Here is a 13,970-nt window from a genome sequence, read left to right as displayed (position 1 = left end):
CCCGCAAGGATATTTGTCCCGCTCTGGTTCAGGTGCAACCCGTCCAACTTGTACAAGTCCCACCTTCCCCAGAAGCAGGCCCAGTGCTCCAGGAAACTAAAGCCCTCTCTCCTGCACCAACTCTTTAGCCACGCATTCATCTGCTCTATCCTCCTATTCCTATACTCACTTGCGAACAGTCTTCGCCCTAATCTCTCACGAACCTGCTGCCGAGTGGACTGCACAGGGTGCGCTGAAACGGAGTGCGCTGAAACAGGGTACGCTGAAACAGGGTGCGCTGAAACAGGGTGCGCTGAAGCAGGCTGTAAAAGTTCGGAATTTGGTGGGACAGAGATGCTGCTTTTCGCAACCGATACTTGTAGTGGTTTGTGTTACAGGTAACTATTTAATTGAATCTACTGATAACTTAAACTAGATAAAGTAATTAGTTAAAACGAACAAGATGATACATAGAAACATAGAAACATTTCATCAAAGAACAATGCAGTGGGGTCACAAGGGGTCAAATGTTGCAGATGCTGGGGTCTGTATGTCAGTATGTCGGGGAACACTTCAGCAGTTAAGGGCATTCAGCCTCCGATCTTCGGGTAAGCATTCTCCAAGGCGGCCTTCAAGACACACGACAACGCAAAATCGTCGAGCAGAAACTGATAGCCAAGTTCCGCACCCATGAGGACGGCCTCAACCGGGATCTTGGGTTCATGTCACGCTACATGTAACCCCACCTGACGTAGGGTCATCCAGACTCGAGTCGTCGTTGGTTTGTTCTCTCTACACAGATGCGGCCAGGCCTGCTGTGATTTCCAGCAAAAAAAATGTTTTTTGTCTGTTTTTTTGTTTTTCATACAGACCCCAGCATCTGCAACATTTGACCCCTTGTGACCCCACCGCATTGTTCTTTGATGTAATGTTTTCCTGACTGACCTGTTTGGACACCATTCACACCTTTGATTACTGTGATTATCTCTCTGCCGAGGTGTGATAAATGGCAGTTGGAAAGATTACCTGTAAACATCTGACATTATTCTCTGACTATATAAGCTGTGTCTTTATGCATTTCTCCACTTCACCTGACAAAGGAGCAGCGCTCCGAAAGCTTGTGATTTCAAATAAAGCTGTTGGAGTATAACCTGGTGTTGTGTGACTTCTTACATTTGTCCACCCCAGTCCAACACCGGCATCTCCACACCTTGAATATATTTAGTGACTTGGCCGCCACAGCCCTCTGGGGTAGAGAATTCCACAGGTTCAACACCCTCTGAGCAAAGACATTTCTCCTCATCGCAGTCCTAAATGGCCGACCCCTTATCCTGAGACTGTGACCCCTTGTTCTAGACTCCCCAGCCAGGGGGGAAACAGCCTCTCAGCATTAACCCTGTCAAGCCCTGTAAGAATTTTGTATGTTTCAATGAGATCACCTCTCATTCTTCTAAACTCTAAGGAATATAGGCCTAGTCTACTCAATCTCTCCTCATAGAACAATCCCCCTATCCCAGGAACCAGTCTGGTGAACCTTCGCTGCACTCCCTCTATGGCAAGTATATCCTTTCTTAGGTAAGGAGACCAAAACTGCACACAGTACTCCAGGTGTGGTCTCACCAATGCCCTGTATAATTGTAGTAAGACTTCTTTACTCTTATATACTCTAATCCCTTTGTAACAAAAGCTAATATATCATTTGTTTTCCTAATTGCTTGCTGTACCTGCATGTTATCTTTCTGTGATTTATGTGATTCATGGATAGAGGATTGGCTAACTAGCAGAAAACAGAGAGTCGGGATAAATGGGTCATTTTCAGGTTGGCAAACTGTAACTAGTGAGGTGCCGCAGGGATCAGTGCTGGGGCCTCAAATATTTACAACTATGACTTGGATGAAGGGACCGAGTGTAATGTAGCCAAATTTGCTGATGATACAAAGATAGGTGGGAAAGCAAATTGTGTGGAGGGCGCAAAGAATCTCCAAAGGGATATAGATAGGCTAAGTGAGTGGGCAAAAATCTGGCAGATGGAGTTAAATGTGGGAAAATGCGAGGTTATCCATTTTGGTAGGAAAAATAAAAAAGCAAATTATTATTTAAATGGGGAGAGATTACAAAACGCTGAGGTACAGAGGGATCTGGGGGTCCTTGCACATGAATCACAAAAAGTTACCATGCAGGCACAGCAAGTAATTAGGAAGGCAAATGGAATCACACAGAATCACACAGAAACCCCACAGTGCAGATAGAGGCCATTTCGGCCCATCGAGCCTGCACCGACACATATCCCACCCGATCCCCGTAACCCCTACACCAACACATATCCCACTCTATCCCTGTAACCCCACGTATTTAATCCCCCTAACACTAAGGGTCAATTTATCATAGCCAATCAACCTAACCCGCACATCTTTGGACTGTGGGAGGAAACCGGAGCACCCGGAGGAAACCCACGCAAACACGGGGAGAATGTGCAAACTCCACACAGACAGTCACCCGAGGCCGGATTCGAACCCGGGTCCCTGGCGCTGTGAGGCAACAGTGCTAACCACTATGCCACCGTGTTGGCCTTCATTGCAAAGGGGATGGAGTATAAAAGTAGGGAAGTCCTGTTACAACTGTACAGGGCGTTGGTGAGACCACACCTGGAGTACTGCGTACAGTTTTGGTCTCCGTATTTAAGGAAGGATATACTTGCATTGGAGGCAGTTCAGAGAAGGTTCACGAGGTTGATTCCAGAGATGAAGGGGTTGTCTTACGAGGAAAGGTTGAGCAGGTTGGGCCTATACTCATTGGCGTTTAGAAGAATGAGAGGGGATCTTATTGAAACATGTAAGATTCTGAAGGGGCTCGACAGGGTAGATGCAGAGAAAATGTTTCCCCTCGTGGGGGAATCTAGAACTAGGGGGCATAATTTCAGAATAAGGGGACACCCATTTAAATCGGAGATGAGGAGGAATTTCTTCTCTCAGAGGGTCAAGAATCTTTGGAATTCTCTTCCCCAGGGAGCTGTGGAGGCTGGGTCACTGAAGGTGGAGAGAGACAGATTGTTGAACGATAAGGGAGTCGAGGGTTATGGGGAGTGGGCAGGGAAGTGTTGAGGCCAAGATCAGACCAGCCATGATCTTATTGCATGGCGGAGCAGGCTCGAGGGGCCGAATGACCTACTCCTGCTCCTATTTCTTATGTTCTTATGTTATGTACAGGACACCCAGGTCCCTCTGAATTCAAACATTTCCCAGTCTCTCATCATTCAAAAAATATTGTGCTTTTGTGTTTTTCCTACCAAAGTGGATAACTTCCCACTTTCCCACGTTGTATTCCATTTGCCATGTTCTTGCCCACTCAGGCAACCTGTCTATATCTCTCTGCTGCCTCTTTACATCCTCCTCACAGCTTATTTCCCCACCTAACTTTGTATCATCAGCAAACTTGGATACGTTACACTCAGTCCCCAAGTCATAAATATAGATTGTAATATAGTATAGATCCTTGCGGTACCTCGCTAGTTACAGCCTGCCAACCCGAAAAGGTCCCGTTTATTCCTACTCTCTGTTTTCTGTCCATTAACCAATCCTCAATCCATGCTAATATATTACCCCCAATCCCACGAGTCCTAATTTTGTGTAATAACCTCTTGTGTGGCACCTTATCGAATGCTTTTTGAAAATCTAAATACACCACATCCACTGGTTCCCCCTTATCCATCCGACTAGTTACATCTTCAAAAAACAGATTGGTCAAACACGATTGCCCCTTCATAAAACCATGTTGACTCTGCCTTAATCATATTACGATTTTCTAAGTGCCCTGATACCACGTCCCCAATAATAGATTCTAGCATTTTCCCTCCTACTGATGTCAGGCTAACTGGCCTATAGTTTCCTGTTTTTTTCCCTTCCTCCTTTCTTAAATAGTGAGGTTATGTTTCCTACCTTCCAATCCTTGGGGAATTCTACAAAATTTATCCCAGTGCATCCACTATCTCTGCAGCCACCTCTTTTAAAACCCTAGGATGCAGGTCGTCCGGTCCAGAGGATTTGTCGCCACTTAGTCCCATTAATTTCTCCAGTACTATGTCTTTACTTATATTGATTTCTTTAAGTTCCTCATTCTCTCGAGACCCTTGGTTCCTCACTATTTCAGGAATCTTTTTTGTGTCTTCTACCATGAAGACAGACACAAAGTATTTGGCTAATGTCTCTGCCATTTCCTTATTGCCCATTAGAATTTCTTCTGTCTCTGTCTCTAATGGGCCCACAATTACTTTCACTAATCTCGTCCTATTTACATACCTATAGAAATATTTACAATCTGTTTTTGTGTCTCTTGCTAATTTACTCTCATATTATTTTTTCTCTTTCCTTATCAATTTCTTGGTTTTCCTTTGCTGAATTCTAAAATCCTCCCAATCCTCAGGCTTACTACTCGTTTTGGCAACATTATAAGCCTCTTCCTTTGATCTAATACTATCTTTAACTTCTCTTGTTAGCCACGGTTGGACCACTTTTCCTGTGGGGTTTTTGTGCCTTAAAGGAATGTATATTTGTTGTAAATTATGTATTAATTCTTTAAATGCTAGCCATTGCTTGTCTACCGTCATACCTTTTAATGTAGTTTCCCAATCTACCTTAGCCAACTCGCCCCTCATACCTACGTACAGGAAACTCTTTGGTATCTGGCACCGACGGGACCGGCGTGTTGCCGGTTGATCAAAAATTCCGGATGACGGAGAGGGTTATCTACCGAGGCTATTTTTAACAAAGAAAAATAAAAAAATCAAGAAATGTGCAGTGTACAGTAATTGGGTACTCACCTACAGAATGTTGTGTTAAATGGATGGTGGAAGATGCTTGATTAAGTACAGTACTGCCAGTTGAGGGAAATGCAATGCAATGACTACCAGCAGCGTGGGAGACACACAGTACCCCTGTAAAATGGCGGATCCGAAGAGACTCCCGGCAGCGCGGGAGAGTCAGACTCCTGTTACAGGGGTATTGAGGTGTTCCGACTTCCGACAGCGCCAAGAAGCCGAGTAGTGGCAGTTTGGAGAACTACCCCCACTGACAAACTCGGCCATCGCGGGAGACTCGGACTCGGCAACATTACCGGTTATTAAGCTGTTGTTTTCGGAGTGAGAATTTTGCCGGTTAATAGAAAATTCCGTATATTTAGGTGCCATTTAAACAAGAGTTTCCTGTAGTTTGCTTTGTTTAGATTTAAGACCCCAGTTTCGGACTTAACTAAATCACTTTCAAACTCAATCTAAAATTTTATCATATAAGAACCTAAGAACATAAGAAATAGGAGCAGGAGTAGGCCAATCGGCCCCTCGAGCCTGCTCCGCCATTCAATAAGATCATGGCTGATCTGATCCTAACCGCCAATCCACTATCACAGAACCATCTCCTGAATCTAACAGAATTAGACACACGAAATAGGAGCAGGATCAGGCTACACGGCCCCTGGGCCCGCTCCGCTACCCACAGGGCCATGACCGATCCGAACCTAGTCTCATGTCCAAATTCCTGCCCGCTCCCCGTAACCCTTAATTCCCTTTACTTCTAGGAAACTGTCTATTTCTGTTTTAAATTTATGTAATGATGTAGCTTCTACAGCTTTTTGGGGCAGCATATTCCATGGACCTACCACCCTCTGAGTGAAGTAGTTCCTCCTCATCTCAGTTTTGAAAGAGCAGCCCCTTATTCTAAGACTATGCCCCCTAGTTCTAGTTTCACCCATCATCGGGAACATCTTCCCCGCATCCACCCGATCCAACCCCTTCACAATCTTATATGTTTCAATAAGATCGCCTCTCATTCTTCTGAACTCCAATGAGTAGAGTCCCAATCTACTCAACCTCTCCTCAGATGTCCATCCCCTCATCCCCGGGATTAACCGAGTGAACCTTCTTTGTACTGACTCGAGAGCAAGTATGTACTTTCTTAAGTATGGACACCAAAACTGTACACAGTATTCCAGGTGCGGTCTCACCAATACCTTGTACAACTGAAGCAATACCTCCCTATTTTTATATTCTATCCCCCTAGCAATGAAAGCCAACATTCCATTGGCCTTCTTAATCACTTGCTGCACCTTCTTCCCTAGAAGGCCACTTTACTACAAGGTTATTAATTAACCCTGGAAATACTCAGCAGGTCAGGCAGCATCTGTAGAGAGAGAGAAACAGCGTTAACGTTTCAGGTCGATGAAACGTTTACTCTGTTTCTCTCTCCACAGCTGCTGCCTGACCTGCTGAGTATTTCCAGCATTTTCTGTTTTTATTTCAGATTTCCAGCATCCGCAGTATTTTGCTTTTGCGTTAATTAACCCTTTCTCATTGCACAGTACTAGATCTAAAATAGCCTGTTCCCTAGTTGGTTCCTCAACATATCTTGCAGACATTCCATGAACTTATCCTCCACATTATTACTGAAAATGTGGTTTGCCCAGTCTATATGTAGATTAAAGTCCCCCATGATCACTGTATTACTCTTGTTACATACACGTCTAATTTCCTGATTTATACTCTGCCCTACATTACAACTACTGTTTGGAGGCCTCTCAACAACTCCCACCAATGTTTTCAGCCCCTTGCTGTTTCTTAGCTCCACCCAAACTGATTCTACTTCTTGATTTTCGGAGCTTAGATCCTTTCTCACTCCTGTCTTTATCCCATCCTTTATTATCAGGGCTACCCCTCCTCCTTTTCCATTTTGCCTATCTCTTCCAAAAGTTAAGTATCCTGGAATATTTTGTTCCCAACCTTGGTCACTTTGCAACCACGTCTCCGTTATGGCTATTAGATCAAACCTATTTCTATCTGCGCTATTAATTCTTCTACAGGAGGCAGAGGGTAATGGTTGATGGGTGTTTTTGGGACTGGAAGGCTGTTTCCAGTGGGGTTCCGCAGGGCTCAGTACTCGGTCCCTGGCTTTTTGTGGTATATGTCAATGATCTAGACTTGAATATAGGGGGTATGATTAAGAAGTTTGCAGACGATACTAAAATCGGCTGTGTGGTTGATACTGAAGAAGGAAGCTGTAGACTGCAGGAAGATATCAATAAATTGGTCAGGTGGGCAGAACAGTGGCAAATGGAATTCAATCCGGAGAAGTGTGAGGTAATGCATCTGGGGAGGGCTAACAAGGAAAGGGAATACACATTAAATGGTCGGACACTGAGTAGTGTAGAGGAACCTTGGAGTGCATGTCCACAGATCCCTGAAGGTAGCAGGCCAGGTAGATAAGGTGGTTAAGAAGGCATACGGAATGCTTTCCTTTATTAGCCGAGGTATAGAATACAAGAGCAGGGGGGTTATGCTTCAACTGTATAAAACACTAGTTAGGCCTCAGCTAGAGTACTGCGTGCAGTTCTGGTCACCACATTACAGGAAAGATGTGATTGCACAAGAGAGGGTGCAGAGGAGATTTACGAGGATGTTGCCAGGAGGAGAGAATCTTAGCTATGAGGAAAGACTGGATAGGCTGGATCTGTTTTCCTTGGAACAGAGGAGGCTGAGGGGAGACCTTATTGAGGTGCATAAAATTATGAGAGGCCTGGATAAAGTGGATAGAAAGGACCTATTTCCCTTAGCAGAGGGGTCAAAAACCAGGGGGCACAGATTTAAAGTAATTGGGGGAAGGTTTAGAGGGGATTTGAGGGGAAATTTCTTCACCCAGAGGGTGGTGGGGGTCTGGAACTCACTGTCTGAAAGGGTGGTAGAGGCAGGAACCCTAACCACATTTAAAAAGTACTTGGATGTGCACTTGGGATGCTGTAACCTGCAGGGCTACGGACCGAGAGCTGGGAAGTGGGATTAGGCCGGAGAGCTCTTTGTTGGCCGGCGCGGACACGATGGGCCGAAATGGCCTCCTTCCGTGCTGTAACTTTCTATGATTCTATTCCATGCATTCAGATACAATGCCTTTAGCCTTGACTTTTTTCTATTTTTCCCTGATGTCACCTTAGGCACTGATGCCCTATGACCTTTGTTACTCTCTCGGTCCCTTCCTGACCCACTCAGCTTATTTTTACCCAAAACTCTACTCTGCTCTACAGCCTTGACATTTCCTATGCTGCTTGTAAATGTACTCTTTCCTGAATCCTCCCACTCCCCTCCTTCATTTGTTTACAGCCCTGTCTACTGCCCTCGTTATTCGATTCGCCAGGACACTGGTTCCAGCCCGGTTTAAGTGGAGCCCGTCCCAACGGAACAGTCCGCTCTTTCCCCAGTACTGGTGCCAGTGGCCCTTGAAGTGAAGCCCCTGTCTCCCACACCACTCTTTCAGCCACGCATTTAACCTTCTAATCTGCTTACGTATCCGCGCCATCACGAAGACCGCATATTCCCACCTCCGTAACAGTCCCCGACTCCGCCCCTGCCTCAGCTCATCTGCTGCGGAAACCCTCATCCCTGCCTTTGCTACCTCCAGACTTCACTATTCCAACACACGCTCCCGGCTGGTCTCCCATCTTGCCCGCTCCATAAACGTAAGCTCATCCAAAACTCTGATGCCCCATGTCCCAACTCTCAGTGAGTCCCGTCCCCCCACCACCCCCTGTGCTCGCTGACCTACACTGGCTCCCGGTTAAGCAACGCCTCGATTTCAAAAGTCTCATCCTCGTTTTCAAATCACCACGTGGCCTCGCCCCCCCCCCCTCCCTACCTCTGTAACCTCCTCAAGCCCCACAAACTCTGTGCGCTCCTTTGAACCTGGACCCTTGCATTGGAGGCAGTTCAGAGAAGGTTCACGAGGTTGATTCCTGGGATGAAGGGGTTGACTGATGAAGAAAGGTTGAGCAGGTTGGGCCTATACCCATCGGAGTTCAGAAGAATGAGAGGGGATCTTATTGAAACATACTGAGGGGGCTCGACAAGGTAGATGCAGAGAAGGTGTTTCCCATTGTGGGGGAATCTAGAACTAGTATGCAGGTGCAGCAAGTGATTAAGAAGGCCAATGGAATGTTGGCTTTTATTGCTAGGGGGATGGAATATAAAAATAGGGAGGTATTGCTTCAGTTGTACAAGGTATTGGTGAGACTGCACCTGGAATACTGCATACAGTTTTGGTGTCCATACTTAAGAAAAGACATACTTGCTCTCGAGTCAGTACAAAGAAGGTTCACTCGGTTAATCCCGGGGATGAGGGGATGGACATATGAGGAGAGGTTGAGTAGATTGGGACTCTACTCATTGGAGTTCAGAAGAATGAGAGGCGATCTTATTGAAACATATAAGATTGTGAAGGGGTTGGATCGGGTGGATGCGGGGAGGATGTTCCCGATGATGGGTGAAACTAGAACTAGGGGGCATAGTCTTAGAATAAGGGGCTGCTCTTTCAAAACTGAGATGAGGAGGAACTACTTCACTCAGAGGGTGGTAGGTCCATGGAATATGCTGCCCCAAAAAGCAGTAGAAGCTACATCAATACATAAATTTAAAACAGAAATAGACAGTTTCCTAGAAGTAAAAGGGAATTAACAGTTACGGGGAGCGGGCAGGAATTTGGACATGAGCCTAGGTTCGGATCGGTTATGGCCCTGTGGGTAGCGGAGCGGGCCCAGGGGCCGTGTAGCCTGATCCTGCTCCTATTTCGTGTGTCTAATTCTGTTAGATTCAGGAGACGGTTCTGTGATAGTAGATTGGCGGTTAGGATCAGATCAGCCATGATCTTATTGAATGGCGGTGCTGGCTCGAGGGGCCGATTGGCCTACTCCTGCTCCTAATTCTTATGTTCTTATGTAACTCGGGAGCACAGTCTCAGAATAAAGGGTCGCCCTTTTAGAACTGAGATGAGGAGGAATTTCTTCTCTCAGAGGGTAGTGAATCTGTAGAATTCTCTTTCCCAGAGAGTTGTGGAGGCTGCGTCATTGAATATATTTAAGGTGGAGATTGAGAGATTTTTGAACGATAAGGGAGTCGAGGGTTATGGGGAGCGGACAGTGAAGCAGAGTTGAGGCCAAGATCAGATCAGCCATGATCTTATTGATCGGCGGAGCAGGCTCGAGTGGCCGAATGACCGACTCCTGCTCCTACGTCTTATGGTCTTACGTCCCCCCGACTTTTGTCGCTCCACCATTGGCGGCCGTGTCCCAAAGCTCTGGAATTCCCTCCCCTAAACCTCTCCGCCTCTCTCTGCCTTTAAGACGCTCCTTAAAATCTCCCTGTTTGAGCGACTTTTGGTCACCGGTCCGAATATCTCCTTCCGTGTCTCGGGGGGCGGCCAGGTTTTGTTCGTTAAGGCTCCCCCGGCCAGAGCGAGGAGGGGTGGCGGTGGCGGAGTGGGGGGGGGGGGGGAGCGCGCCGATGCTGCGGAACTGGCGCTTACCTTCGCTGTCCAGGTGAGGCCGTTGAACTTTTTGCGGCACTGCAGCCAGGTCTTGGGCACCTCGCTGCGGGCATTGACGTTGAGTGCCACATCCATCCACGCCTGGTGCACCGTCTCCCTGGGCACACTCCTGCCCTCCGAGGGGAAGAAGACATCTTTGCGGGCTCTCACCTGCTCCAGCAGCACCTCCACGGCCCCGTCGCTGAACCGCGGGGTCCTGGGCTCGCACATGGCAGCCAAAGCCGATCAGCCCCCAAAATCCCAAACCCAAGCGCAAAGAAAGAAGCTCCCTCCACCCGCAAACCCGGCGCAGCGCGGAACAAGGGGATTGTCAGGCTGCGCTTTAAAGAGCAGCGTCCGGGGCGCCGGAACACCCGCCTCTCCCCGGGCCGCTCGCCCAATCAGAGTCAGAGGCGGCCCGTCCGTCACACGGAGCGCGGCCAATCAGCGAGGAGCGGCGCTGGCACCGCCCAGACCCGCCGGCCAGCTGGGCGCTCGCCCCGCCCAGACCGCCCGCGCTGAAATTGGCCGCTCGGCCCGCTGCTGGCTGGGCTCGTCCGCTACTGCCCGCGGGGGGACCACACTGGACTCCAGGGGAGGGGGAGAGAGGAGGGAGAAAAGAGGAGGGGGGGGAGAAACGAGGAGGGGGGGAGAAAAGAGGAGGGGAGAGGAGGGGGGGAGAAAAGAGGAGGGGGGAGAAAAGAGGAGGGGGGGAGAAGAGAGGAGGGGGGAGAAAAGAGGAGAGGGGGGGAGAGAGGGGGGGGGGGAGGGGGGGGCAGAGAGAGGAGGGGAGGGGGGAGAGAGGAGGGCAGGGGGGCAGAGAGGAGGGGAGGGGGGAGAGAGAGAGGAGGGGAGGAGGGGAGGGGGGAGAGAGGGGGAGAGAGAGAGGAGGGGAGCGGGGAGAGAGGAGGGGAGGGGGGAGAGAGGAGGGGAGGGGAGAGAGAGGAGGGGATGGGAGAGGGGAGGGAGGAGAGGATGGAGGGAGGGGAGGGGGAGAGAGGAGGGGAGGGGGGAGAGAGGAGGGGAGGGGGGAGAGAGGAGGGGAGGGGGGGAGAGAGGAGGGGAGGGGGGAGAGAGGGGGAGAGGGAAGGGGGAGAGAGGAGGGGAGGGGGGAGAGAGGAGGGGAGGGGGAGGGAGAGGGGGAGAGGGGGGAGAGGGGAGGGGGGACAGGGAAGGGGAGAGAGGAGAGGAGAGAGGGGGGAGGGGAGGGGGAGGAGAGAGGAGGGGAGGGGGAGGAGAGAGGAGGGGAGGGGGAGGAGAGAGGAGGGGAGGGGGAGGAGAGAGGAGGGAAGGGGGAGGAGAGAGGAGGGTAGGGGGAGGAGAGAGGCGGGGAGGAGAGAGGAGGGGAGGGGAGGAGAGAGGAGGGGAGGGGAGGAGAGAGGAGGGGAGGGGGAGGAGAGAGGAGGGGAGGGGGGAGGAGAGAGGAGGGAGGGGGCAGAGAAAGGGCAGGGAGGGGGGAAGAGAGAAGGCAGGGAGGGGGGGAAGAGAGAAGGCAGGGAGGGGGGAAGAGAGAGGGCAGGGAGGGGGGAAGAGAGAGGGCAGGAAGGGGGGAAGAGAGGGGGGAAGAGAGGGCAGGGAGGGGGGAAGAGAGAGGGCAGGGAGGGGGGAAGAGAGAGGGCAGGAAGGGGGGAAGAGAGGGGGGAAGAGAGGGCAGGGAGGGGGGAAGAGAGAGGGCAGGGAGGGGGGAAGAGAGAGGGCAGGGAGGGGGGAAGAGAGAGGGCAGGGAGGGGGGAAGAGAGAGGGCAGGAAGGGGGGAAGAGAGGGGGGAAGAGAGGGCAGGGAGGGGGGAAGAGAGAGGGCAGGGAGGGGGGAAGAGAGAGGGCAGGGAGGGGGGAAGAGAGAGGGCAGGGAGGGGGGAAGAGAGAGGGCAGGGAGGGGGGAAGAGAGAGGGCAGGGAGGGGGGAAGAGAGAGGGCAGGGAGGGGGGAAGAGAGAGGGCAGGAAGGGGGGAAGAGAGGGGGGAAGAGAGGGCAGGGAGGGGGGAAGAGAGAGGGCAGGAAGGGGGGAAGAGAGGGCAGGGAGGGGGGAAGAGAATGAAATGTCTCCTCATCTCTGTCTTAAATGGGCGACCCCTTATTTTTAAACAGTGACCCCTAGTTCTAGATTCTCCCACAAGAGGAAACATCCTCTCCACATCCCCCCTGTCCAGATCCCTCAGGATCTTATATGTTTCAATCAAGTCACCTCTTACTCTTCTAAACGCCAGTGGATACAAGCCTAGCCTGTCCAACCTTTCCTCATAAGACAACCCGCCCATTCCAGGTATTAGTCTAGTAAACCTTCTCTGAACTGTTCCCAACGCATTTACATCCTTATATAAGGAGACCAATACTGTACACAGTACTCCAGATGTGGTCTCACCAATGCCCTGTATAACTGAAGCATAACCTCCCTACTTTTGTATTCAATTCCCCTCGCAATAAACAATAACATTCTATTAGCTTTCCTAATTACTCACTGTACCTGCATAGTAACCTTTTGTGATTCATCCACTGGGACACCCAGATCCCTCTGCATCTCAGAGCTCTGCAATCTCTCACCATTTAGATAAAATGCATCTTTTTTATTCTTCCTGCCAAAATGGACAACTTCGCATTTTCCCACATTATATTCCATTTGCCAGATCTTTGCCCACTCAACTTATCGATATCCCCTTGTAGCCTCCTTATGTCCTCTTCACAAGAGAACGCTGTTGAACTTGGCCAAAATCAGAGAGCACGCTGGGAAATGGGAAAGTTGGCCAAGGTGGACAAGCATCACGGACTTGTTACTGCTCCAGGTTGTCTTGTGAAAGACTGCTCCATGTTGAAGGACACTGACTGTTAACAATGAGAGAGAGACCAAGGCCAAAGGTAGGACAGAGTGTGCTGGCCCGTGGGAACTGAGGAGAACAAGTCCGTTTATGGTTCGACTGGCCAGTGTTAAACTTCAGGAAGAAAACCAAGGCTCCCGGTGATTTCTCAGGAGGACCACGTGCCTCGTTTGAACAGGGCGGCAGAGGAGAGGAACCTCCTCATCTCCCAAGAAAAAAGGACATGCTCACTCCTTCGTGCTCGAGTTGTCCTCGCCAGAGAGGATGTTTCTCCTCGTGGGGAAATCTAGAACTCGGGGGCACAGTCTCAGAATAAAGGGTCGCCCTTTTAGAACTGAGATCAGGAGGAATTTCTTCTCTCAGAGGGTCGTAAATTTGTGGATTTCTCTGACCGAGAGAGCTGTGGAGGCTGGGTCATTAAATACATTTAAGGTGGAGATACAGATTTTTGCAAGATGAGAGTGAAGGGTTATGGGGAGCGGGCAGGGAAGTGGATTTGAGCACAAGCTCAGCCATGATACATAGAAACATAGAAGATCAGAGCAGGAGTAGGCCATTCGGCCCCTCGAACCTGTTCCGCCATTTAATGAGATCATGGCTGATCATCCAAATTCAGTACCCTGTCCCTGCCTTCTCCCCATATCCCTTGATCCCTTTAGCCTTAAGAAATATATCCAACTCCGTCTTGAATATATTTAATGAATTGGCCTCAACTGCCTTCTGTGGTAGAGAATTCCACAGGTTCACCACTCTCTGGGTGAAGAAATTCCTCCTCATCTCTGTCCTAAATGGCTTACCCCTTATCCTTAGACTGTGACCCCTGGTTCTGGACTCCCCCGCCATCGGGAA

At 49.7% G+C, this 13,970-nt stretch overlaps 1 protein-coding gene across 1 annotated transcript in view; it reads right to left on the bottom strand.

Annotated features, from left to right (window-relative positions):
• LOC147086874 (uncharacterized) overlaps positions 1 to 10,672 on the bottom strand; it is a 47,349-nt gene extending 36,677 nt beyond the window's left edge. Inside the window, exon 1 of the mRNA XM_085978386.1 lies at positions 10,311 to 10,672. Within this exon, the coding sequence (XP_085834512.1) occupies positions 10,311 to 10,541 (231 nt within the window). The 5' untranslated portion in view covers positions 10,542 to 10,672. The remainder of the gene's footprint in view (positions 1 to 10,310) is intronic.
• Between the last annotated feature and the right edge of the window lie 3,298 nt (positions 10,673 to 13,970).

Source organism: Somniosus microcephalus, unplaced genomic scaffold (assembly GCF_052327205.1).
Source record: "Somniosus microcephalus isolate GS21.2 unplaced genomic scaffold, FLI_Smic_1.0 unresolved_chr7, whole genome shotgun sequence".
Taxonomy (NCBI): Eukaryota; Metazoa; Chordata; class Chondrichthyes; order Squaliformes; family Somniosidae; genus Somniosus; species Somniosus microcephalus.
Note: the sequence above shows the minus strand (reverse complement) of the source record. Positions and strands in the feature narration are given on the sequence as shown.